The sequence below is a fragment of the Hippichthys cyanospilos genome, chromosome 9 (assembly GCF_059441005.1).
Source record: "Hippichthys cyanospilos isolate Australia breed blue-spotted pipefish chromosome 9, RoL_Hcya_1.0, whole genome shotgun sequence".
In the NCBI taxonomy this organism is placed as follows: domain Eukaryota; kingdom Metazoa; phylum Chordata; class Actinopteri; order Syngnathiformes; family Syngnathidae; genus Hippichthys; species Hippichthys cyanospilos.
The window spans coordinates 22,546,345-22,574,305 of NC_142377.1; the positions used below are offsets into that span (position 1 = coordinate 22,546,345).

At 44.3% G+C, this 27,961-nt stretch overlaps 1 protein-coding gene across 4 annotated transcripts; it reads right to left on the minus strand.

Annotated features, from left to right (window-relative positions):
- mtss1 (MTSS I-BAR domain containing 1) lies at positions 1-27,341 on the minus strand. 4 transcript variants are annotated; one of them, XM_088423342.1, is made up of 15 exons: positions 26,720-27,341; positions 18,522-18,583; positions 16,703-16,776; positions 9,387-9,471; positions 8,618-8,709; positions 8,463-8,537; positions 5,579-5,736; positions 5,401-5,508; positions 4,848-4,945; positions 4,690-4,765; positions 3,989-4,159; positions 3,277-3,405; positions 2,565-2,712; positions 2,444-2,470; positions 1-2,005 (listed from the first exon to the last, which is right to left on the minus strand). In XM_088423342.1, exons 1-15 carry the CDS (start codon positions 26,789-26,791, stop codon positions 888-890), a joined length of 2,493 nt encoding a protein of 830 aa, XP_088279468.1. In that variant the 5' UTR covers positions 26,792-27,341; the 3' UTR covers positions 1-887. The 4 variants fall into 4 exon arrangements, with proteins under 4 accessions (XP_088279468.1, XP_088279467.1, XP_088279470.1 ...); XM_088423341.1 differs by having other exon boundaries at positions 3,989-4,162; XM_088423344.1 differs by lacking the exon at positions 3,989-4,159.
- Between the last annotated feature and the right edge of the window lie 620 nt (positions 27,342-27,961).

Genomic DNA, 27,961 nt, shown 5'->3' on the forward strand with positions numbered 1-27,961 from the left:
TACAATATGCGCGTAGATATATTTGAAGAAAAATATGTACAAGCAGAGAGCGCCCAAGAACGCCAGCTGAGCCGTAAGCAAAAACTTCAACAAGGTCCAAGACGCAAAAAAAGCACAATGACGTTTTCCCAAGAAAAAAAAAAAAGGACAATGCAAGCCAGCGTGTATCGGATCCAGCAGAACTCATAGGAAGAACTTTTCATATAGAGCCGGAGCATTCATTTAACCCTCAACTAAATCCCCAAAGTCAAGCGCGCCATCATGTGGCCAAACGGAGTAAAACAACAGGGAGGTGGTTTCTGGGGGCTCGCTCTCTTCATAGCCCCGCTATGATCCATAAAAAGTACACAAAAAAATAAAAAGAAGCACAAGGGCTCTACGTCTACCTGAGCTCCACTTCATTCAACTTATTAGCAGTGATCAGGTTCAGTCAACATTAAATTCCAGTCTTCAAGATCAGCATCTAGGAGGGAAAAAAAAAAAAAAGAAGGGCCTAAGCACCATGCTAGGTTGAAGGTTGGCTTTTAACTCATTCAACGCCAGGGACGTATTTTCACTTTTTCACATTTAATCCCAGATACTTAAGTATCAATTTAATACGCAGTTGTGCGTTATCGATTTAATACTTAAGTATCTGGGATTTATGTCAGGACTCTTGAAAAGGAAAATATGTCCCTGGGATTGAGTTAATTGGGAACTTAAAGCCTTTTTCTTTTGGTTTTTGTTGCGAGGCAAACTAAGATTTCTGAGGGGTCCTCGCAAGCGTGTCTCTTTTACAGAAATTTGCCGAGAAATTTCCCTCCAACGACAAACTAACAAGCTTCGTAAGTTCGTCCAGTCGACCGGCTTTCTCTGGCGGCCGACCAAAGAAAATAGCACGCGGCGTCTCAATTGTGATTGGCGGGCGGGGGGAGCAGGGGGGCCGAACGATCGTTGGTCAGGGTCCTTTTCAGCTTCACGCTCCTGATCTGGCGCAGCATGTCCCTTTCCCCCCTCTCTTGCATCAGGGCTTCCCGGTCCCGGTCCTGGTCCCGGTCCCTGCCGGAGGGCGGAGGGGTCTGCTCCTGAGAACCGTAGCCCAGGACGGCGTCCTCCCGCTGGGCGTGGGAGGCTTGAAGCTGGGCCCTCTGCAGATGGAAGAGCTTCTGTTTGTGCTGCTGGTTCTGATAGTGGGGCTGGGTCTGGTTCTGAAAGTGGGGCTGGCTCTGGATCTGGTTCTGATAGTGGGGCTGGGTCTGGTTCTGAAAGTGGGGCTGGCTCTGGATCTGGTTCTGAAAGTGGGGCTGCGTCTGGAGCTGAATCTGGTTGTCAAAGTGGGCTTGGGCCTGGATCTGGTTCTGAAAGTGGGGCTGGGCCTGGATCTGGTTCTGAAAGTGGGGCTGGCCCTGGATCTGGTTCTGAAAGTGGGGTCGGGCCTGGAGCTGGATCTGGTTCTGGACCTGGGGATGGCCGTGGAGCCGGTTCTGTTTCTCTTCCTGGTGGAAGTGCTGCTGCTTGGCAACGGCGCCCTCCGGAGGCACGGTGGGAACGGGCACCGGGATGGGCATCTGGCCCGGCACCAGCTGGTAGTACGGCGAGTGCGACGAAGACGACGGCGGCAGGGCGCTCAGACTCTGCGTGGAAGCGAAGAGCTTATTGTGCGCCAGGCCGAAGACGTTGTCGTCGCCGCTCGGGGTGGTGGCCCCCGGGGGGACCTGCGGCGTGCAGATGGGGATGGGCACCCCGCCGCTGATGGTTCCCCGACGGTAGGCCGGCTTGGTGGACGGCTTGCGGCGGATGGTGGCCGTGTGCGCGGCGCCCGGCAGATCCGACTCGCCCAGCAGGCTGACGGTGGAGGCGGGCCGCTTGGACTGGGCGAACTTGCGGTACTGCAAGCCCAGGTCCGAGTTCCTGGGGATGGTGGAGGACTTGTCGAAGTCCGACTGGCCGCCGCCGCCGCCGTGCGACAGCGGGTGCAGGGAGATGGAGTCGCCGTCCCCGTGGAGGGAAATGGACTCGTAGTCGACTGGAGAGGGAGATGGGGGGAGGAAAAAAAGTAATTAATGAATCCCGCTTGTCCCGGGGACCGCTCGCCAGCCGATGGCGCTCACCCTTCCAAACGCAAATGAGTTTTATACACTGTGTCCATATCAACTGCTTTAAAATCACAGCATACATCAACATTTCAAACAGTTGTAACTGTAAAAATTCCTTTACAACTGAAACGCGGAGGTAAAAATTGAAGAAGTTACATGGCGATTAAGGTATTTGATTCTTTTCATCCCCCCAAAAATGAAAATTGGCGGTTTATGCATCGATTAGGCCACTGTCAGCTTTCGAGAAAATCGAAGGCTTTGTTAGGGGCGCCTTATGGTGCGGAAAACACGTTCAACTGAAAGTGAAGTAAGGGGAAGATTGAAGCAGGGTGAGGAATTGAAGAGGGGAAAGTGAGCGAGAGACCTACCATAGAGGGGAGGCTCTCTCTTTACAGCTGGAAGAGAAGGAGGGACTTTTGTAAGGCGGGAAACGAGAGAAACGCGAACGGAAAGCGGCTGCACGCGCACAAGGTGCGAGCGGTCCTCTACCGTGTGTGTGTATGGTGTCCTCGGAGCAGGACGGCGTGGTGGTCTGCGTGCTGTAACCGCTGGAGCAGTGGAGCGAGTCGCGGCTGCTGCGCGAGGCGTCCGTCAGCGTGCCCAGGGTCAAGGCCAGCTGATCCCGGGCCGAGCACGACTGAGGGACAAGCACCGCACACGCGCACGCGCACTTTTCATGTTTGTTTACGTTTTCAATGCCACGGACAAGAATAAGATCATTCTCGTCAAATACGTTTAGTTTTTTTCAATGGAGGGGAGCTGACACCCTTGACTTGTGCTTCCCTAAGCCAATTAAGCACTGTAATGATAACTGTGAACATTGGGTGGCAAATATCATTCTTAGAAAGAGACAGAGCACAAAATATTCAGTCGGCTTTGAAAGATGAGTGAAAATGATAAATATACTGGGGGGGGGCGTGCGTGCCCTTTGTGTATAAAAATGTAAAAATGTGACAACAGCAAAAGTAACTACTCTGTATATTTATATATGCATGAGATTGAAATAGGAATATTTATTATGTCATTAGATGCACGATAAAACATGGGGTTTTCATTATGTCCAAAACTGACAATTTTTTCCAATTTTGAATGGCGGTAAATGAGCTCGACATGGGCTAAATTTGAAACCTATAGCTCTCCATCTCCCATTTACAAGCATTTAGGGTCCATGCCTACTTCGTGTGTTGTGTGCACAAAGTACCTTTCCAGATGTGGACATGGCGCGCACCCTCTCGCCATGCTGCGTGTAGGCTGTGTGCGCAGGCGCCAGGAGGCCGTTTTCGCCCCCCGTGCCCGCGGAAGCCAGCTGATTGGTGGAGCCCACCGCATCCTGTCACACACGCACAAGAATGTGAGTTTCAAGAGCCGCCGCGGAAGGCGACGCGACGGCAATGAAGGCACAGCTACAAGGATGCTAAATGACGAGGCGAGGGAATCAAACCCAAAAATGGATGACGCCAATGCGGGTGGCGGCCTTGCGAGGGATTCGCTTGGCTTTCGTTTTTCAGTTGGCCATCAAATATCCAAGAATGACAGTCATGGATTTTGAAGTTTGAAGTTATAGAAATATATATCATGATTTTTATTTTTTTTTTGGTGGAATAGAGTCTCCTCCGTGCTGCCCAGCCGAATTGTGTCCAAACGCTTTTAAGCGACTTCAACAGCCGTTTAAAATATTAACATGCACACGGCTAGTTTATCCATTCGAAGCTAAAATTAGGAATCAGACGTGTGTAATGAATAAAAACAATATATCTGCGCATCCTTTTTTGATGACCGACTGAAAAGTAAAACGGCGAGCGATGACGCACGAGGAACTGAAGGCCGATCAACAGGCGGTGGGTGGGAGATGCGATGAGCTACCACAAAGCACCAAACAAATTAAAAAAAAAAAGCAACTTAGTGCTTCTCACGGTGTTCCTATCCCGCCGGCTGACGCGGCGGCCCAGCGAGGGGCGATGGGCGGGGCCGTAACCGTAGCGACCGCGGCCGCCCTGTCGGCCGCGCGGGCGGGACGGCGAGCACCCTTCGCTGAGGGAGCGGCCGCTTTCGTCGCAGCCCGTGGCCAGTTGCTGGGAGGAGCGCTGCTACACACAGGAGAAGCGGCATGTCCCTTTTTTTTTTTTTTTGCCACTTAACCCTTTATTGCGCTACCTTTGATCTTCACATCACAGGTAAGCATTGAAAGAAGACACCGCGGGAGCTGAAATTTCACCCACATGGTGACAGCGTGTGAAAGTGGCGCCACCACTTAGTTAAAACACATATGGGAGTGTGTTTCCCCTGGCCAAAATACTGTCGGAATGATTTGAAATCAATCAATTTCCTTGGTACCTGAACTAATCATTTACTTTATATAATTACCTAAAGTAATCAATTACTTTAACTTTAAAGTACTTATTTACATTGGCATTAAATAATCAACTCCTTTAGTACCTAAAGTACCTGATTACAATAAAGAATGAAATATTATAAGGCTTTCTGGTGCACCTTATAGTGCGCAAAATACGGTGGTAGTGGGAGAAACAGATGGCTGCACATCAGGGGGATAATCAATTAGTAAGTCTGATTGGTTAAACAAGGTTTGATGCCAAATGCACTCAATTGAGGTTACCTGGATGTGCACGCCATCCACAGCACAACTGATGGAGTCTAAGGAAGGGACGTGCCGCACTGACCCAGACTGGTAGCTGGGGAAAAAAAAAAAAAAGCTGTGAGTGTTGAGGGCAACGAAAGCAGTGTAAAATGAAGTGACATTTGAACGCATGCCACCTGCTGATGCTGCTCTTCCTGGACAACGAGTTGCTGGGAGAGGCTGGCGGTGTTTGGTAGGTGTAGCTGAAGTCAGAACCTTTTAGATCCAAAATCACCTGAGATGGGAAGAACACAAAAACACTTCGAATCACCCAAAAAAAAAAAAAAAAAAAGATTCTCAAACGAGGGTACAAAAAAGATAATACTGGCCATACATGCGATTTTAACTAGGTTCTGCAAGTATTGGAACATGTAGCACAGCCTTGTATGCGTCCATTTGTGCCAGGTATTTTCCATTGGTATAAGTTAGCATATGCAAATGTTTTGCATTGAGAAGTACTCATTTGCATCTAATTAACGTTTTGTATTGAAGTGAATAGCATTTGTAATTCAATTATATAACGACAACTTGAGTAATCCACCAGATGGCGCCAAAGACACTTATTGCTTTGTCAAGTAGTTTTTCGGCAAATAATGGGAGGGTAGTTTTCATCAAAGTCACTTGGACTTAAGCAACATAAATGCAGCCAGAGAAGAAAAAGAAGAAAGCGGAGGTGCTAGCGGGGCGCACCTGCTCGCTCGCTGGCGGCAGTTTGTTGGGCTCCGCCGTCAGCATAGTGAGATCCTCCAGGATGGTCTGCAGGTGGGTCACCTCTCCCAGCATGTTGATCTCGTGGTCCTTAACGGGACAGAGACATCGTCAGAGCATGGACACGCACGGACGCACTCACGTGCGCACGCACACTGACCAGCACTGGCTTGAGCATGGTGACAAAGGTGCAGAAGCGCGCCCTCTCCTCGATGAGCCCCCGGCACACGGCCCGTTTCTCCGTCTCCTCCAGGACGGCGTAGCGCACGTTGACATCCTGCAGCGCGCTGTCCAGCTGCCCGCGCACCGCATCCTTCCCTACATGCGAAAAAGGAGGCACGGCTTTAAATGTTTTCTACTGACGCACAGCAAATAGCAACATGTTCTAACTGCTTTAAGTATGCAATTGAAAAAAAAAAAAGGCCGATCATTGTTGTCAGCAGGGGGCAGTAAAGAATTACATTTTACACGCTACATAACCAAACACGTAAAGAATGCTGTTTGCTGATTCTCACATCTTTGCATCAAACTCACATTTGTTTGGATTGTATGAGTTCATTTGAAAACTAAATTAGATTTCATGTACAACGGATGCTTTTAAAAAGACATTTTCTCACTTGCTGTCAAATTAAAATGACATCACTCGAGCTGAAGGCGCAGGTCAACGACCAATCAATCACATTTCTGCTTATGCGGGTCACATGGCCAACAGCTGAGCACAGATAATGGCATTTCCAGTCAACAACAAGTAGAAAATTGTCTTTTTGGAGCTAGTAATTATAAATGACAAAATAAATAACAAGTTAGACAAAATATTAACTTCTTAAGGATAAAAAGGGCTAAATATATTAAGTATCCTTACAAGCAACTTAAGCACAAGCTATGACACTTCACCTTTGTTATTTTTGAATGATTTCCACAGGATTTTTTTTTCTAAATAACTCAAACCTTTACATATTTGTTGGGTGTATTTCTTCAATCAAAATCATAACCATCCAGAGGACCTTAAGAAAATTGAGCTTTTATTTTTGGGCTGTATAGGGATCAGCGTGGGGTCAGTGGGATTGTTTTCACCTAGCTAACAGAAACTCAATGTGGCTGCGCCGCTAAGTCTGCCTGACGTCTGGCCTCCGGAACGACACGCCGAGAGAGGAAACGTGACTCCTGCTACGCTTTATGAGAGGTTTACCCCAAAACTAACATTAGGCCGTTTATTTTAGGCTATTATGCACAAAATAGTATCATGGGCTTTTAAGGAAATCGTGAACAACACGAATTTGACAAGCATTTGACTTAATGACACAGATGTAGCTTTCAGTTCTCAATGGTTAAAACAAAAGCCATTAAAGCAAGCGCAAACAGCCTCCAGCACTTGAGAGAAAGCAACAGTAGCGAGGGAAAAAAAAAAAAAAAACCTCGACACTTGCCAGGCTCGTGAGAAGCACTTTCTTTGCAGGTGAAAACCAGTTTGTTCGCATTCCTGACAGACACACGCATGTACACACGCTAGCTTACTGCTAGCCTGGGGCGGCCTAAAATGACATTCGTGCAATAACAGTGATAAAAAACAACAGCAACAAAAAAAAACGGTATGTTCTCCGATGCCAGCAGATAGGATGAGAGCTCGCTTCGGTTTTGCATGCTGTGATGTCATCGAGAGCAGCATGTTGACATTTATAAATGACCGTGTTTTCCTCGCTATTAGGCGCACCCAAAAGCCCTATAGTCCGAGCAAGCTAATGATCTTGATGCTCACGTCGCCTTGACAAGTAAGGAAAAAGCCCTCACTTGGAGACTTCCTCGTTAAAAGGAGTGTTTAGTGGGGCGAAAAAAAAAAAACAGCGGCCCACAAAGCGGCGGTTAACGCCGCTGTGGTGGAGTCTACTTCTTGCTGTGCGCCGTAACCTCGAGGCGACGTGCTTGGCTAAACCGGCATTTAGTCAAACTTTAAATCATGCTGAACCGTTTGTTTAGTTAGACGGCAAGGAATTGTCTGAGGGATAATCCCTTCAGAGGAAAACAATGGCAAACGACGCGACAGGTCAATGACAGGCAGGCTTGTTCTTTCCACTTGCATCTCTTTTACTCTCTCATTTTGCCCATTTCAAATGTCACATCCTTCTAGTAAAACGCGGTGACCTCCACCCATAAAGCTCCGTCCACATCATCTGCCTCTCGCTACGAGCAACTTGAGACGCTATCTGAAGTGGTCGCTCGCCACATAATGATAGAGCGTGTCAAAACACACACACATGGAAACGTGGAACCGTCCGTAATTATATTTCACCCAAAGCCCCATCGAGAATGAACTGAAGTGAACTGAAGCAATGAATTGATATGCAAAACGAAGCTTAGTGATGGATAACGGATGGAATGCCTGTGCGCAGTCAAATGGGGAAAAAAACAAAACAAAAAAAAGTTTACCCTGGGTGGGTCTGAAGTTTGTGAAGCCATGTGTTTACAAATTTACCGCATAGTCTTGAGGAGGTGTGTTTGAACATGTGTTTGGGCGTTGTCCCTTCCTACAATCATAAAGGCCGTAGGCAGTGCAACTTGCTGCCAAGTGGTAATCTCTGGTCTTTGAGGATGGTGTGGCCAGGTGTTGCCATGGCGACCGCAGGGCGTGTCACGGGAGCCTCCTTCCACGCAGAGATTTTGCCAAACTACAGAAAAAGACGCTCTATCGACTACCTCCATCCTCATTCGTTTCATTCACTGACTCCCGTGATTCTCAGCAGGTCAAGCTCCGCCTTTTAAAGCCACACACACTCAAAGTCAAAGATATTACAGTGTGGAACGATTATTTAGTTCAATCAGTTGATGAGATAAGAGAATAATCAAGTTGAAAAACTATTCATAGCTTGTGCATAGCTTGCTTAAATGCCACCATTAAGTAATTAGTAACGATTGCGCACCATAATGTAAAAAATTCAAAAGGTCGATTTTTAAAAAGAATTTGATTGAATGAATTTGATTTATTGCCCATCCCTCCTCTGACATCAATAAATTGTCGTTTACAAAGCAATATTTACGTCACACCTTACCTTTCTTCACCTTCTTCTGCAGTTTGACAGTATCAGATGACTTTTTCTTGATATCCGCCCTCGCCTTTTTGTACTCTTGAGATGTGAAAAAAAAAAAAAAAAAAACAGATTTGAAGGCGTACTGTTGGCAAATTGGACATGAACACGAGGCAAACCTTTTGCGTGATCCTTGTCCAGCTGACTGGCGCCTTTTCTCCACTCCTCCATCTTCAACTCTAACGGTGTGATGAGACTTTCCGAGAGCGCTCTGGCAGGGAGGACAAGTTGTCTTTGTGAGTCGTCTTTTGGTCATTTTACAGAAGAACGCATGCAGCAGCACAGTTGCTTTTAACTTTGTCCTGGGAGACATACTGAGGCTGAATTTAGGGGAAAAAGTACCTTAACTCCCAAAATATAAGACACACTTTTTTTTACTCCAAAAATGGCGTCCAAAAAATATGGGTGCATCCTATAAACATTTACTTAAAAAATTTGATTATTTTTTTCATTCGACAACATTCGAGGAAGATTGATCCGCCAAAGGAAAATCAACTGCTTCGAGCACATTTAAAGTGACACTGGTGAGGCGTTCACTAACCGCAATGTGGGAAGTCTGAAGCATACTTAACTCGCAACAAATATATAATGAAAAAGTCCTTAAACTGCACTTTAGCCTTGCAGTAGTTGTGCAAAACAGGTCGGGGACTGACGCTAGACTAACGATAACAAGAACAAGCCGCCTCTTGACATGAGCATACGTCAGCTCGGAGTAATCGGCGTTTGCCTTTCCCACACTTAGATGAAAGGTGTCATCAGATGCAATTTTGTGTCTCCTCCTTCCCCTTCAGGTACAAAAATAAATCACATGTCGCTCGCTACCAGTTGTGTACAAGCGCATGCAAGTGTGTGTGTGTGTGTGTGTGTGTGTGTGTTTGTGCGTCTTACGTGGTGAAAAGTTTGAGTTTGGACTCAATGCTGCGGTGTCTCATGCACATTCGGGTAAGCGCCGAACCAATCTCCTTGGTAGCACCTGCAAAATATAAGACGTTAACTATCATATGCTGGAACTAAGGCCTTTCCAAACCCATTCACAGGCCAGAGCCAGCCCGCGGGCTGCATATTTAACACCTCTTCTGTATAATAACCAAATGTGGATCATGAATACAAGCGTCATGAGTAACTCAAGTGCGGGGCAGCCATTCCGTTTTCCGGGATGACAACAAAGGATAGTGGCGGCGTCTTAACGGGATTAACTCCAGTGATTTATGCACAACTCCGGGCAATAAATTCATGGGAAAAATACAGTGCAGCATATTGGCGCATGATCTTTTATGAAGTCATAAGAAAATGGCAGCGCAACATACAAGCAAATAGGCTGCTTTAACCCCTGGGCGTCCGGGGATTTTGCACTACCCTGGCCTTATTATCACCCAAGTTGGGCTGACTTTGAAAGGGTCATAAGATCGTCAAATATAAATACGTTTTTACTTTCAACCCCTCAAAAATGTTCAGTGGCATCAGCCCTAGCCATATATCCCAAGGCTGTTTTGTTTCGTAGTTCGTTTTGAGAGAAGAAAAAGCATTAACTATTTCATGCTGCAGGTTTTGCAGATGGGAATATGCAGATATACCGTTGTGCGTTGCATGAAATAAAACACTTCCCTGCACAAAATAAAAGCTTTCCTACAACATTTAGCTCTTGGATCAAAAATCTTGTGTCAACTACAAGTCCCACAATGCAAAGCAAGAACTTTCCATTCTGGGAGTCAGGGTAAGCCACTCAATGAAGTCATTGAAAAACTTGTAAATGTCAAATTGTCCGCTAGCGCCCCCAATGGTTTTGGGGTCTCAACACAAATATTTCTATTGCACCCTGTTCAACAGTAAAACATTGGGTTTGCATCATGTCCAAAATTGGCAATATTTACAATTTTTAATGGCAGTAAATGAGCCCGAAATGGGCTAAAATTTGACATCTGCAGGATGTAACTCTCGGCTTCCCATTTGCAAGCATTTAGAAGAGATGGAAGAACAGCATATTGAGGGTCAACATGTTTTGAGAATTCTATGCTATATTTTAGCTACTTTTTAAAAAAAAAAAAAATCTTTGATATCACACGTTCAAAAACATCTAAAAGCCCCAGTCGGCTCCAAAATGTCACCCAGGGGTTAAATAATGAAAGAACATGGCAAAAAAATAGTGCTGACTAATGGATGGAATCAAAGAAATTTTAGAGGGGAAAAAAATGAAAGAGAAGTTTATGGCAGAAAAAACAGGAAGTGATATAAGCTAACGCCGCACAACGTCCTGCATTTGTCATTCATAATCTCACAAAGCCCGGGTACAAGGTGTGGTCAGGCGTGTTTGTTTTATTTGTCTTTTCCTCCCTGTTGCACAGCAAGCAAAGGGAACACATTTTCCGCTCCAGGCAATTAAAACAAGCCCGCCGTTTGTTCACGGACAGAAAGTGGTAAAAGGAGGCGTGTTTTTCCCCCCGAAGATTTCAGTTTTGCCGTTCGCCGGCAGAATCGGAACAGCCCTTCTGTTCGTCACCCTTGACGAAGGACAAACACGCGTGCGCTTAATGGAACTGGATGGAATCGCGAACGAGAAAGGAAAATAAGCTGCGCTCGTCATTTACAATTTCCCTCCTGAGAGGCAAAAGACAGAGGGCAAAGTGTTCACACATTTTTCCGGCCTGGCTCAGCAGTTTCTCCAGGTGTGCGTGATGTGGAAACGACGTTAACCGTGGCCATCCGCCCCGTACCGTCGCGCAAATCTCAAAGCGGTCACCGAGGCAACGGTCCCAACTTTGAAAGAGCGACGACATCATCAATCTTCCCGTCTGCTTGTATTGACCCGCTTATTGATTTATTGACCAGCTCGTCAGCATGAGGCAACATTAGCAAACGTCCATGATGGCCTGTCAGCATTTTGTAGTCTGTGTTTGCGTTGAAGCAAAACAAACAATAAGCCCCATGATGACGAAGGCGTCAAGAGTTTTTCCCTGGGTTGCCATGGTGAAGAGTCATGCGGCAGCGCCACAGAAGGGAAGTAGGATGATTTTTTTTTCTGTTTCCTCCAAATCAGCCGATGGGAGTACTTGTGAAATTTTGTGTTTTTTGTCATCTGCCTTCTTCCCATACCAAAAACTTATGTCATGACAAACCCTGGAAAACCAAATGCAATTAATTCTTCAAGAGTGTACAACAAAGTTTTGAATTCCAAATGTTTACCCGACATAGAATTGTACGTTACCATTTGCATTTTTTCAACTATTCACAGAATTTCTGAGTAATCATGGAAGCTTTTGCTTATTTAACACCTGCGACAACCGACGTCAGCAATTTTTCAGAAAATTGACCACAAAAGGACTTATTGAAACCGATCTTGACAAGAGTGATATGATCGACCAGGCCATAAAACACACGCACACACACACACACACACAAGCAGGCAAGGGACGCACGTGACTCCAGCCAGTGCGAACGCGACACGGCGACGCCTGGCAGCTTCTATTTATGGCTACCGATCGATTGTGTGTCAATCAATGACCCGACACATTGGGACACTGGCTCATATGATATCTGCTTAGCAAAGGCAATGAATGAATACAGGAATACAACATGCTATCTGAAGAGTAATTAAGTGCGATCGGTGACGAAGAAATTGTTGCAGCTGTCCGATTTTGATTGAATCGGGTATTCTATCCATTCTATCGATGCTTGTAATATTTAGATACGGTTTATTTTTGCATTATTTAACACAACATTTTCAGCCACTTTGGCTTTGGTTTTAAAACGCGGCGATATGTTTCCTGTTCACAATAAGGTTACCTTCTTGCTATGGCAATATTCCTTTTCTCACATTATATAAAGCAATTAAAACGGCACTGGAGTCTTTTTTTTTAACTTTCCTACTTGCTACTATTTGAGTTTTAGTGATTGGCTCAGCCAAAATAGATTTCACCAGGATATACAAAGGAGAGTATTTCTTTTTTCAAAAAAGGTGGTATATTAATAAACAGAGATTCCACGAGGGCCCTAAAAATGAGCTGATGCAGAAAAATTACAACACGACCGTTACCGTGGCAACGTCCCACAGAAAACACACATTCAGCCTGTTCTGAATCTCCGACACTTGCACACACACACACACACAAATAGTCCCCTGAGGGTGTTATGAGGGTAAGGAAGGACCAAAACAATTAGGCGCTCGGCATGTGCATGCAAGAATGTGGCAGTGGACGGACCACTTCAGAAAAAACTAGAAAGCGCACATAAACGCTGTCCACCCTGGCAGAAACTTTGAATTACACTTGAGACAGTCAAAAATGTTGAATTCTTGGCCTCCCCAAATAAACATGAAAATTCTATACGATAATCCTAGAGGGGTGTGAATCTTTGACCGTCGCTCGATTCGATTCTAATTTTGGGGTCCCCGATTCAAAACGATGCAATTCAATCCAAAATCATTTGTGCAAAGAATCATCATACTACATCAATCTGTTCTGCGCGATAGAGTCACAAAGGAAAACATTTACATTTATTAAGTTCTGGTTTGTTGTGAACATGCCTTTTTCCACAAAAACAACATGTGGACCACCTACTCTTTGAAGCTAGCTATGAAGTGTATAACTTTTATACTGTAGTATATTAATTTGGAGTTTGCCTATATCGTTTCGTATTTTTTGTTTTAGTTCGTGTACATACCCAAGTTCTGCGTTGTGTTGATCGCGGACCATTGGCTTTCTATTCTGTTTGAATATTTGTTCTTGGGTAGTTTAATTCACGTGCGTGCGCGATATTTCGCAGTGCATTTAGAACGGGGATAGTTGCCTGTAGGGATTAAAGACAAGACTGAACGCCATTCCTGTCGTTAATCTATTTAGTAGGAAAGCCGCAGAAATGTTTATGACGGAAAAGTCACTTTTAACGCTTACACAATCAGCAGATGTGTCCAACTCCAGCATTCGCATTTGAGCGTCACGCGAGTTTGCAAAACGCAAAAAGACTGCTTGCTTGCTTTCGATGAAGGCGGTTGAATTCCATCCATCGCTTGTCTTTTTGTATCCGTGTCGCACTTTGCAGAACGTCACGGCACAGCGCTCCTCGGACAGAAGCCGACATTTTAAGTCCAATATCGATTTAGGGATATTTTACACCGTTTTAAACTGTAGGAAATGAGAATTCTTATGAGAAGCAATTTTTTGGCAGACACTATTCAAAAGGTCGACTATTTTCTTTTTTTCGTACGGTTAGCAGATCTTGACCAACAAAATATTAAAATGGTTCCTTCCATTATTCCAGAAGTTTAAACCATTAATAGGAGCAATTCTCGAGATTTCTCGCAACTATTCACTAGTCCACACAGTACTCAACTCCTGAATTCACTGAATTCCGCGAGCCATTCAAATCACGTCGCACACGTCACATTTCGCTTTCATCGACCCCCCACAACGCCCGCTGAGAAGTGGGTAATAGTCGTCCGAATGTGTTAACTTGTGCCCTTGTTCCAAGTCAGCTGTTCCCGTGCTATTGGACACACTCGGACAAAGCAGCTGACGAGCTAAAGTAGCGGCCCAGAGGACGAGGAGGCAGCTGTCCAAACACACACAAACACACACAACCGATGGGGGAATGTGCTTGCTCGACATGTATACACGCGCGAAGCCCCCCCGTTATCCCAGCTAACACTTAGCTAACGGTTAACAGATGGCGGCGCTTCTATTTGTGAGCGTCGCTAAAGCAGAGGAGTCGCCGAGCCGGGCAGGGCCGGGCCGGGCCGGGCCGGGCCACCATTCGCACAGTTGGATGCGATTGCTCTCAAAGAATTTACAATTGAAAGCTGTGGTTCTCACATGGGGTACTTGTATGCGAGATTTTTAACTGGGTTCCTGCAGGTATCAGCAAATAGAATTCAACATTTTTTTTCATGCTGTGGTGAGAACTTTTCAAACTTTTCAAAGATTGTTCTGTAAGTCAAATAAGCCGAGTTTTGACGCATTTTGACACGCATTTTGATATTGGCCGTATTCTAACTAACAATCACAGTTACGGGATGAGCTAGAGGGCGGAAGTCAGTTAGCTGTTAGCAGCTAACAGCAGCGCGTGTTAGCTGAGGTTGTTACGGTTAGAGAACATGGAAAGGGAATCCATAATTAATTAATTGCGACCTTTTGGCACATACACTTGGTGTAACAGGGTTGCAGCAAAACTTTGGGTATTTATGCTAAAATGAATTTGAATTGACTCGAGGAAACTGAAAAACAACATTGGACTGGCGAGGCATTGACTGACTGCTCACAATGTGGGGAATCTGAAAGACGCTTAACGCACAGCAAATATATATCTTACGGATATGAAATATTTTCTTGTGTTTATATAAGGTATTAATTTGGTGCTCATTAAGTTGTGTGTTTGAGATTTCCCACATTATTAACCGTATGTGAATGCCTCACCAGTCTAACTGAATGCGATCGAAGCAGTTGTTTTCCCTTTTTTAAATAAACAAGTATCTAGCAATGAATGTATGGACTGGTAAAATTAAAAGAAAAAAGTACAAATATGTTTTAAGAATGAAATGAGTTCAGAGCAAATTAATTGTAATGTAGTGAGACAATTGTATAGTAGTGTCTCCTTTGCAAAACCTTGGATTTGGTCCGTTGTCGGTCGTCGACGGATCATTGTGGTTGGAAATAACTTTTGAAGGGAAAATTATGCAGTGACTTCTACGATGACATTTTAGGTGTAGCCTGAAGTTAACATGCTGGCAGACGACAGGGTAAACAGGGTAAAGATGTACTTTTTGAAAACTGTCGCCTGAGAGCGAAAGCTTTTGAAAACAAAGAAAAAACAAAGACTTTTTTTACTAGATGGTTCTCGTGTAATGAAGCCTCTTGGTTCATTTTACTTTGTTTGTGCTCGATTGATCTATCTCGTGATGCTATGAGCATGTGTTGAAGACATGTCTTGCGAGACGCTCTCGGCCTTCCAGTGATGACACGCGTTGTGCAATGTGACCTGTGCAAACGCCTCAAGTCAATGTTTTCACATGAACACTCGTCTTAAAAAATAAGGGCTCCTTTGTACTTTGCTCATAATGATTGAGAGTGATAAGGCATTACAAAGCCACAGCAAGGATATTTCCTTACTTTCTACAAAGACGTAAAAAAGACATTTTCTAAGTTTTGGACTTTTGTCCACCTTAGATAGCATCCAAACACATTGAGTACCAACTGAATTCCATTCATGTATATATTTGCAAGTAGCTAGGCATGGAAGATGCTCTCTGTGAAACTCAGGTTTGTCAAGCAACATAATGGATAACGGATCACTGTAGATGGCAGCATTGAAATGTTTCGGGACTCAAAATCAGCGTATTGTCTGCACTAAGAGGCGCAGCTAAAAGCCTTCAATTTTAAATATATTTTCATGATTAGATTTTCCTCCATGCGTTCCACAAGCTAAAACGAGTTTGACACCCCTGTCATTTACAATTAAATTCACCAAAAGCACTTCTGTTATTATCAGGATTAATAAAAAAAAAAAGCCCTCTATATCTGCGCATTTATGAAGTGAGACAGGGTGTGAGTACTGCGGTGCTCAATTGCGTGGTGACGTCATCCTACGAGCACAAGTTCTCACTCCCAATTTTGCAGAGCTACGATGTTTACGGTTCTCTCACTATGTTTTCTATAATCAAAACAATAAAACTCAGTTACAGTATTGTGTCATACTATGTTGATCAATCGATTGTAAAGATATCTTGGGTGGATTTGGACTTGTGTTGTCAATGCTTGATGACATTTTGGACCCATTGTCGGCGCGAATATTGCTAACTCTGATTAGCGGCTCTATCGGCGGCCTATAGCTCACCGGTGGCACATATGGTCACAGAACTGGAGCAAAAACTATAAACAGGAAGCTTGCCTGCCAATCAAGTGTTTCCTCCCATTTTTTTTTCACGTCAACAATCTCTCAGGCATGACAGAGCAGGCCCACTGCGGCTGCCTCCGTGGAGGGGAGCAGCAATGACTCGCTTCCCTGGTACTTGCCCCCCCCTCCACACACACACTGGATTTCATTTTAATACCAACAGCTCTTACATAATCATGGCAGCCGTTTTAAAACTACAGCTAAGACCTCCCTGTGCCCAGCACAAAAATCAACACCTTCCACTGGGGAGAAGAGTTTTTTTGTTGCTGCAGTCCATGCAGCAGTGTGCTGCAGTGTGTGTGTGTGCATGCGTGTGTGATTACCTCTGGAGCCCATCGCCATGTCTGCTACCTTCTGAAAAGCATCCAAGAAGGCGCCCGTCACCAGGATAGTGGTCCTGAAAAGTGTGATAAACAACACATTTTTTAACATTCAGAGCTATAAACAATTACTACATCTAATTCACATTTTTCTATATTAACTATGTCACCTATGAGATGTCAGTTACTTTATGTGTTTAAAAAAAAAGAAAGAAGTTGTAACTTAGAACACGGTTGTGATAGTAGGAAAAGAGGAATGGTTATTTAATGAGTATGTCAGAGATTCCGCAAGGAAACAAAATGCTTCTCTTCTGTATAAACAGGAAGATATTTATTGACTCAAAAAAAAGACAAGCTGCTAGCAATAGATACCAGAAGATAGGGATGGTCAAGTATCGATAGCAAGTATCAGGTATCGGTACTTACAATACTTACAATAATTCACCTATTCATGTTTTTCCTTCAGCTTGAAAAGAATACTGTATGCAGGGTTTAAAATATTAATTAAGGTCTTTAGATTCTTTGAATGGAGCCTCATATTACACGCACATTTTCCCAATTTGCAGTGGGTCAAATAATAGATGGTTATTCCATACCAAAAAAAAAAATTGGTGCCCTTTTATCATTGTCCACAAGTGATGTAACTTCAAATGAGTTTAACGCACTGTGCAAAGTATTTGTCTTATCAGAGTTTGAGCTGCACTGTGTTTGTTAACGGCCTTTGTAAATGTGTCGCACGTAGCTTAACGTTCCGCAGCATTTACCAGATTGCACATGTTCGTAACCTTGACCCTATACACACACGCACGGCTCAAGCTCACAACAGTCAACACACGGTTGCTCGACATCTCTAAGGCGAAAAAAACAACAAAAGTGAGTCAAACAAGGACTCTGTGAATCAGTTATTGGACACCTGACTACTAAAAGCCACATGAGAGACCCTCAAAGGGCATTCGGGCTGTGCAACTGGAAACCCTCTGAAGCCGCATCATTATCATCAATGGACCCATTTGTCCGCCGTGTGTGTGCGCGCGTTCTATTACCGGGCTAGACTATGAATGCTACGCTAGCGCTGCATGAGCACACACAACCGGCCATTACTCTTGTAAAACCAACCAAGAAGATCAGATGACATTGTGTGTGTGTGTGTGTGTGTGTGTGTGCGTACGTGAATTTAAGCTTTTATGTAAAGCAGAGTGAAGTTGCAAAATGGATACCTGAGCCGCTGCTGTGTGATAACCAGTTTGGGATGGCTCATTTCAATATTCAAACAACAAAATGTGGCAGCGGGGCATGGTAAATATGCCTGATGACATCTTAGCTCGGTGATGTGCCTGCTGTGGGATTTTTGTACTAAAAGGTATAGGGGATGATCAGATACTATGACAACCCATACTACTACACCAGGCTGACATTCTTTTGCGGTAGGATGTATACGGTGTAATGGCATTATTCAGTTTCAGCCGGTGCTATCAGCAAGTGCTCAAATGTAAGTACATATACCGTATTTTACCGGATTATAAGACATAAATAAGGCAATTATAATAAAAGCTGCAGTTACAGCTACTTAAGTATCGATTTAATCCAAGAATCTGGAAATGAATGTACTGAAGTATTCCTTTAATACTTAAATATCTGGGATTTAATGACCAGACTTAAAAAAATACATGATCCAAAAATGACACACACTGGTTAGGGGGTACTTGGCTGAAAAAACATTGCACAATTGTAACATCGAAAAAATGCTTGGACTAATTGATGACTAACGTTCCCCTTTGGTGGTTCCGATGATTTTGCTGAAAATGTTGCTCACAAGTCTTACCTGAGCTGCGACTGAAGCTTGACTCCCTTGGAGACAAAGTCCTCCCACGTGGGATAACTGGCCTGCAGAGAAACAAACAACGACGTTTCAAATCTTCACAATGATCAACAGGTTCATTTGAAAAAGAATGATGCAAACTAACAACATAGCAAAACAATAAATAAAACACACACAAAAAAAAATGACAAACTGGTTTGAGATGGGAGGGAGGAAGCACAGTTTAACTGCTTCCTCTGAGTCCAAATAAGAAGTTACAACAAAAAGAAACGTGTATGTAATATATCAAAAACACCGTTATTGTCATTAATTAATGTCATTAATTAATAACCTGCAACTACGCGTTATCGTGTATAGGACGCAAAAGTGTGTCTCATATTTGTGGGATTACGGTATTTCATAAAACCCTGACTATACATGGCACCCCTGGCCAACCCTCAATTGATGTGTTGTGTAAGCCTGGCCATTCCACGGAACACTTTCTCACTACGCCCCTTTCGACATCATACAAACCATGTTTTTCATGAAATGTGCAACAAACCTCCTTGTAAACTATTACTTTCAATAGTGTATCCGGTATCCTTTAGTTTTAGAATAAAAATCCAAAAAGTGTAAAGCGGGTGAGTTTTTCAGGAAAAAAGAAAACCATAGAGAAAAAAAATGAACTGTGATGACTCTATTGGAAGGCGAGAGGCATGTAGAGGACTTACGGGTCACACTGATGCGGATAAGATGCTATTATGCTTGTGGAGGAGTGGCGCATACAACCTTGGTGTGAGTGATAAAAAAAAAAAAAAGGGGTGACATTGCACGTGGGGAGGTTGAGCGTGACAAGAGTGGTGCTTTCAGGGCATTACAAATGCAGCCAGAGAGGATTAATACACTCAACTGGCATAAAGATGAAACTTTCATCATATCAGATAATCCCAGCTTTTGATGACTAATCAACAGCTGACATTTTAAAGGCAACAATAATCACAAAATGCTCCCGGTTTCCATGCCAGCATGGGGTCGACCCTGGCAAATAAAAACGTCAGCAATTTGGGGTTTATAGAAAAGAGAGCAGGCGCGGTGAAGAACTTTGCGTCGTCCTTCAAGGGCCACAAAGCCGTTTTGACAGAGGATGTCATTCAAGGCTGCTTTCGCACTGCAGGCGCCCAACGCAGCAGCTGCTCAGCCAGAACTCGACTCCCTGCAACCCGTCTGACCTCTGCCGATGCTGGCGCTCCACCGGCGAGAAGATGCAATAAATTTAACCCTTTCGCGCTGCGCCTTTTGCCTCTTAGCTGCCCGAACCTTCACATTGAAACGCTTCTCCACCGCCGGCCAGAACCGCCAAGGATGTATTAGTTGCTCACCGTTTTGCTTTGTAGGCCTGAGTCTATTAAGTCATCGTTTCTCAAAGTATCTGCGGGCGAATCCGTCAACGCTTTTTACTGGTTTGATAACCAAAACAAATGTAAGGCCCAAGACTGCCTAAAAAAATGTTTGGCTTTCATCACAGGAATAGTGCATTTAATTTTTAAAATTAAGAGCAAATTAATTGAAACATGCAGCGATTTGTGTACTGCCCTGGTGAGGGGGTGCTTGACTGAAAAAAAAAATATTTCACAGGGGTCACGTCAATGAAAAAAGGTTAAGTATAACTGCTGTTAAACACTCACATAATGCTCACCCACGCAAAAAACTGCTCAAACATCTCACACTCCAAAAAGGCACTCACATATCGGTAAGCCTCTCAAATACACTAAACACTTTCACATAATACTGAAAATCTCATATGACTGCCATGCTGATGACGTGAAAAGTACGTTTTGAATTTAGTCCAGAGCGGCTTAGTTGCAGTTTTTTTTTTTATTATTATTATTTTGCCCGTAACCAGGAGACAATCCACCGGTAAAGCAAATGCGTGTATCTGTTCAAGGAGTCTTTGTGGAACAATGATGCAAAAACGATGAAAGATGTGACTTGTCTTCAAAAAAAATTTTAAAAATAGATTTTGAACTGTAAAATTGTGTACAAAATGATTAAGACCTTGGATAAATGTTTATGACATGTAAATGTAATATACAAATACATAATTTACTTGGCAATTTTTTCACCTTTCACACAGAATCTCATCAACTGGGACATATCCAAGTTCACCTATGTGTGGCGATCTCCACCCACGTATAAAATAATTCCCAGACTAATGTCAACCCGAGCGGTCGTGAGAAGCAAGTCACGGGTGTTAAACTTTACACCCCAGTCCTGACTTTCCGCTACTCCCTCTCACACAGCTGTCACTGTGCCTGAGGAGCAATCTATTGAGAAATGGGAGAAAATTCCAGCGCATGGCCGACCACACAATGTATGAGGCAAGACCATGGGAGAAAACTCCGGTGTGCAGCCACACAGTCTATGAGGCGAGCCCATTCATCAAGGTGATGTCCCAATAGACAGGCGGGGGCTGAAACCATCAGACTATCAGCTGATGTGGGCAAATGCCATAAAATGCCGGCCTTTAAATCACATCGTAGCGGCAGAAAAACCTCGTGTACATAATGCCAATTAGGCACTAGAAGCGCTTGTTGGCAAAGTTTACTCAGCGGTCAGCAAAAGCCAATTCAAGGAATCATTGACCTTATTTTGAGTGCAAGCCGGTCCCGTCGCCACTTCTCGCCTTATCTTCACATTCTAGAGGAGTTTGTCGTGAGCGGCAGGAATGTAGCGCCGCTCTGCCGATGGGGCGGCAGCGGGCGATGCCTGCGCACCCCCGACTCGATCAGAGTGAAAACGACTCATGCAAAGCGGGGGAGTCAAACTCATTTTGCCACCCGCCCCATGGAAAAAGCACGTCTGGATGCGGGCCGAGGCCCTTGAAGAAAATCTTCTCATTCAATCATTCATCAAATGAGACCAGCAACCCAATCAAAGCGATGTAGCGCCCCTCCCTGCGGCAATGCCAACAAATCAAGTCGCGGGGGACAACGTGCTTGTGATGGGGCGCAATAGGCCATCACATCAAATGGAGGGAGGCAGACTATCAATACGGACGCCCGCTCACGAGCTAAGCTATAAACAGTAGAGCGTGCAGAGGGGATACTCGGAGCCGTTATCCAATCGGCCGAGTCAGTTGACTATTAAGGACCCGAGTCGCCCTCCGCCTTAATCTCCATTTGCTCCAGTGACCGACGACAGCGAAGGAGACTTGAGGTCGCGTCCGAAGCCGGCGGTGGGAGAAAGATCCGCTCGGGTTAGCGACGTACGATGCGCTACGACACAGGACCAGCTTGTCCTGAATGAGCGGAGGCTCTGTGGCAGCCTTTTCCACGCCGAGTTCCAGCTGCTAAGAGGAACCCTGTACTAAATTTAGAAGAAACCGCAGTCTTGTTGTTTCTGACACAGTCGGAAAAATTGCTAAGAGCCTTCGAGCGTATTCGGGGAGTGAAGATGATGAGTGAGAAGCCTCCTGGATCCGTCTTTTGGACAGAACCCGGCAAAGCGGGGGAAGGCTCTTACAACGGCGCTGGTTTTTAAATCTTTCAATGGACTTGGCCGGGTGCCAGTGCTATTTGAGCAGAAGAAACACGTAAAAAGGCTCTGCCTCAATTCAAGCCAGGAGTTTTATCGTCATATGCATAGTAATACTACACAAGTAAATTCTTATTCTGTTCACTTCCCCGAGCGGACTACGTTCCACAATCGAGCAAATAATAAAGTAGGCAATAAAAAAGGAACCAAAAACAAGAAAAACAGTAGGCGCAATTAGTCCGCCAAATTCAGAATGTCTCGCAAAATGTGAACATTTTGTTTATTAGGGACAAAAGGGGAAGTGTTGGGAATGTGTTACGGGCTTTTTCCTTAGAATGTTCACACCTCCCAAAAAACTCGGAGTTTCTTGGTTGATTTTACATGCGCGTGCAAGGCTCCTTTTGTATCTGTATACATCGAGCAATGTGGAGAGGCAAGTCGCGGCTGTTCAAAGAGCGAGCTGAAAGGTTTGTTTGAGCTGCACTGCTTGAGTCAAAGCGGGACAAAAGAAGTGAAAGCGGACAGCTGGGGCATGTCAACATCGGGTTAATGGTTTGTTCGGACGACGAGGCGCACTGCAAAATGATGAGCTTGTTCTCAAACCCGTCATGCGAACGACTGCCGGACGATTAGCGCCGATCATGAGCAAATGTTGAAAGTCGACGCGTTTCAAGTCAAACGGGTCCTTTAGCGTTGTAATCTCCATTTTTCCAAGGGATGGGCTGTTATTGGTATCAGGCCGAGGATTCCATGTCTACCTGGGATTCAATGGTCACACTAATATTGCATCGCGTTATTACCAAGCAGTGTATTTTGAATTCATGGGTGGATCCAGGTCTAAAGGTAGACTAATCGTGTCTCCGCGTACGATGATTCAAGTATTGATAGCCGTGACCTCTGCATCTATTAAAATGCTTTGAAGCAGGAATGTGTGTTTGTGTGTGTCACAGAGCCACACCCTCCATTGAGCGTCACTCATCTGTCTCGCTACCTGTTGACTCATGTTGGTCACTCCCCCCCCCGCGCGGATCCTCCCAAACGCGATCAAGGGGAACATTCCGTAACGCTCATCCCCAAACGGAGGCGAGTCAGCAAAAACAATCCAGCTCGGGATGTTCACGAAGATCAAAGCGGTTCGAAGGGATTGGGTCGGGACTCTTGACGTGAAGGCTACGAGCGACATGTCTGGCTGGGATTTTTGCGGAACCGCAAACTTCTCTCGTTTGATGATGATGAAAAACTTGCCGCGTTAATCTGCGTGCCCGATACAAAATGATAAAGGTACGATACAGATTAGCGTTATGACGACTCCCTGGGCGGAGACTGTCTGACAGACTTTAAATCAAGCACCACAAAAACATTGGTAACGATAAAGTCCTCTCTGTCTTCCAATCAGGATCTGTGCAGCAGTAATAACAATAACAATACACTAAGAACATTAAATAAATACATCTAGGAAAAGCCAAGTAATTCCCGAACGATGGAAAGGCACTGGTCGACAAAATAACATCACCCGTGCTCAAGGCCGGGGTAACAACCAATCATGGCTCACCTGTCGGTCATGTGACATTCAGAACCTCAGATGTGACTGCTTGTCACCCGAGCAACTATGATATTATTTAAGGTCGACCCCAAGTGGAAAATGTGTTTTAAAAATATCATTTTTACATGAAAAAAATGTAAACACAGAACTAACTATATACAGAAGAAAATCAAGTTGTTTTCAGAGGAGCGCAAGGCGCTGCGACATTTTCTTTTCAAGCGAGCAGCTAACAAGCAGAAAGGCACTAATGGGATCCTCGTGAAGCGCAGGAATGACACTGCGGCGAGGAGAGCAAAGGGGGCGTCGGGGGGGCAGGGCGGGCTCAGGATTAGCGTGACACGAGTTGTTTGGTGCGAGCGCACAATTAATTAGCATAATGAAAGGACGAGCCGAGGCGCGTCGGTGCCAGCGCGTTGCCCCCGATGAGAGATTTACCCCGACAGAAAGGCCCATTCATCCGACATGACTTGGGGCGCATGGCAACAAGGCCAACGCCGCCCTGATTGGGACGCCGATCCGAATCTCACACATACACACCATCCGATAGGCTATCAAACGCATCTATCATCTCACATTGCCTCTCACGCATGCCACCAACACATACAAACACACTGAAATTGTAACACGCAAACGCTCACATTCACACTCTCACAGTCTCTCACACATCCACTCATGTTAATCTTGAATGTTTATACAAAAATTCCTCTCTCTCTCTCACATGCACAGTAATTATTCCTTTCAGTTACATACACACACACACTCAATTTCTCACACACACTCTTAACATACACACTCTCACGCATCCACTTGTGTTTAAACAACACATTCTCTCTCTCTCTCATGCACACACACACACACACACACACACACACACACACCCTTGGCAAACAGACAATCAGTCTCACACACACCTTACATGCACTCTCACACATCCAATCATGTTTATACGAAACCCATCCCTCTCACACTCTCATACACCTCACAATCTCATGTTCAAACACTCACACACACTCTGACAGACACAAGAACAAATCATACACAATAAAGTCTCACAAACACACTCTCTCAGGTACATAAACTCTCACAGGACACACACACACACACACACACACCCCTTCCTAGTTATGTTGGAGTCAACGTGAGTCACGTCTGGCTGCGCAAGTTCCATCAGGTAAGCCAACAAATTGTTTGACATCGGCGTGAAACCCGAAGCTGGTCATTTTCTCTCCTTTTGTCTGGCGGCTCCCGGGACATCAAACGAGAAATTTAGCAAGCGGGCGCGGAGAAAACCAGCTCGACGTCGCCATTTGAAAATCTGTGAATCATTGGAGGGGCCGCCGTTACGCAAACCTGCTCGCGTTTCTCAAGACAGAAATTTTATCTGTGTCATTATCGTGTCACAATCGAGAGGGAAAAAGCCGCAACGGAGACGTCACGTGCCGCCTTCCGTTTTCCGCTTATGTTTGGCGCCCCGGCCTGCCGGCCGATCGCGATCTCTTGATCGCGTGTTCAATTTTTCGTTAAACATTAATCCAATAGCAATCTGCGCAAACCAAATTCAGAAATTTGACTCATATAGAGATAAAAGATGTTTTCATTTATCGTGAATCAAAAAGATTAATGGTGAAATGTTTTGATGAATCGTAATACACTTTAGGGTGGAAAATGCTAAATGATGGTTTATTTGGGGGGTGTTGGGGTTGAGGCTTTTTCTGCATTTTTTTAATGTTCGACTTTGCATATTCCTGAAGGAAAAAAAATATTTTTTTTTCAATCCTTTAAAAATTAAGCTTTTTTCTACAGGAGAAAAAAAAGGACTTTTCTTAGAAGGAAGTCTGTGTGTTTCGGGAATCCAGCTGATTTTTTTTTTTTTTTTTTTTATAAAAGAGAAGGAAAACAAACATCAAAAGAGAAAACAGCTGGTAAAAAGCTGCCTTATTACCCCCTACCATGCTGGCCCTTTTTAACTCCCTCGTTTTTACGTAGCCCGTTTCCAGTAAAACTCAGCCAAAGTCCAAATCCCTTCAAGCGAGTCAAATTTGGTGTTTTATACAAAAAAGGAGTAAAAAAATGCTATTTTGAACATAACGTTTGACCGTTTCTACAGTTTCTACAAGTAAGAAGATGATTAGTATGGAAACCGAGTTGTAGATTATCAATAAATACCAAGAAGGCTATGCTAGGCTAGGCTAGGCTACACTCGCTATGGAATATGGCCGTTCATGTCACTCAAAGGTAAATAAATCCTTTTTATTTTTTACATAATTTAATTGTATACATGTTCATTATATACACGTAGCACTTACTAAACTATTTTGTTACCAATTTTTAATATGTACATACAATTTTGATGATTTTACCTGGGGTTTTTCGCGCATTAGCTAATTAGCATAGGTTTCTATTGCCCACCATACGACAATTTTGCCGTACGATCCCAAAAACTGAACGGATTTATTTCGTATGGCGGGGGTCCACTGCATAATAAGCAGTTATATTTTATATAATAAATGTATGTTAAACACGATATATCAATGTGCAGCAACCACATTCAGAAGCATGACTCGTGAAGAAATAATCATGTTTTTACTCAAAGAAAACATGAATAATCGACAACTTTAATATTGAAATGTTCAGATGTATTGTAACAAACTTTGGAGAGGAAACTTTTCAATTGAATTAAATGAACGTATTTTGGATGGGATTTTTTGGAGGGGTACTTGTGCATTTTTTTTCAAGGTTCAAGTAAATATTACATATTATTTTATTAGATTTACGTACGATTAAAGACGATATGCAAAACATTCGCTTGTTATAAAGTCAGCTGAGTTCAGTGCCGCCAAATTTTACCCTCGTAAGTCAAGGCACAAACACGGTTGAACGGCCGTTCGTATGTCAAGCATCGCGGTTGTTTGTTTTAAAGACGGCGTTTCTACGTCACAGTCAGAAAGGAAAGTAGTAATCCCAGTAACGTGTTGCAAACCGACGACTGTATGTAGGCCTTTTCCTTTGAAGACTTTTTTTTTTTTGCTTTTCGTTGTGCTTGTAAACAACATGGTCCGACAGGCGGAAAATTCTCATCAACAATGAATGAATCTGCATTCAAATCGACGAAAATGCCATTGAAACGTGACGGAAACATGATTACCTTCATGTCGTTCATGATGAGCTGGAAGAGACCTCCCAAGGCGCTGCATTCCTTCTCTATGCCCGCATCCATTTTCCACACAGGCAAAAAAAATAACAAAATAAAATAAAATCCGGGACAACTTCCGCGTTTTAAAAAAAAATAAAACAGCACTTTTCAAATCTTCTAGAATCAATGGAGGCCTTTGGCACCAGCCGGAGGTCAAAGTCCACTTTTTTTTCCAAATAAACAGCCTCCAAAATAAAGAAGGAAAAATAGCAGCCAGACGAAGCTCTCAGCCGATGCTAGCCGCCGGCCAAGAGGAGAAACGTCCCAAAAAACGACCCATTTTGCCGGAGGGAACGAACGAGTTTGCTCGGGAAAAGTTGTGCTAAGCAAAGCTAGGTGGCTAACGGTTAGCAACCTGTAACTGGCACCGCGGACATCAAGTCGACGCCTGTAGCTGGCGTTCCCGTTTTTTGGGTGTGTGTGGCCGGGGCGGCTAAAAACAAGAACCGCGCGTCATGGTGTCCCCGTCGACGATGCTTTATATGACGAGTTCGAAACGCCGTTTTTTTTTCTTCTCCGCTAACAGGGAGTCTTCCCAATCTCTCTACCTCAAGTGAGAGTGCCTGAGCTTGTGGAGCGTGTATGTGTGTATGTGTGGTTTTCGTGGATCTGTCAAGTCAGTTGTTGCCAACAGTTTCTACATCCTAATCAAAACTTCAAAATAAAAGCACCTTTTTTTTTATCAGTGCGTGTGTGACCGCGTTTTTCTTCTAACTTCAAGTGGCAAAGGCGATTATTTTGTAGTGTGAGTCGCATCCGGTCCTGACTGAGTCACGCTTACTTGACGCTGCGTATCCGGGTGTTTGTTGTGGGACGAAGGAGTGGGGGCGTCCTGGAGGGGCGGGGATAAACATGTGACTAAACGGTCAGTCCAGTTGTAGAATTAATTTGAACAAGTCAGAATGCAAGGGCACTGTTAAATAGAATAGAATAGAATAGAATAGAATAGAATAGAATAGAATAGAATAGAATAGCCTTTATTGTCATTGTACAGTGCAGAAACTGAGTGTTTGTGCAGACACGTGCGCGTGTGTGTGTGTGTGTGTGTGTGTGTGTGTGTGTATGTTTAGCTGAGTCATCGCCTAGCAACACGCTGACTCACTGCTTAGTGTCTCCATGGCAACAGGCGCGGATGTGCTGAATCACTAGGGGTTGCCAAATCCCAGTCTGGTTTCCATGGAAACAGGGATGATG

Excerpts from the sequence above, each read along its gene's own strand:
- mtss1 (XM_088423341.1), bottom strand. The coding sequence starts at position 26,791 with ATGGATGCGGGCATAGAGAAGGAATGCAGCGCCTTGGGAGGTCTCTTC. Across the intron at positions 9,472-16,702 it reads CATGGCGATGGGCTCCAGAG|GTGCTACCAAGGAGATTGGT; the intron begins GTAATCACACAC and ends TATATTTTGCAG. Across the intron at positions 8,710-9,386 it reads AAACTCAAACTTTTCACCAC|AGCGCTCTCGGAAAGTCTCA; the intron begins GTAAGACGCACA and ends CCTCCCTGCCAG.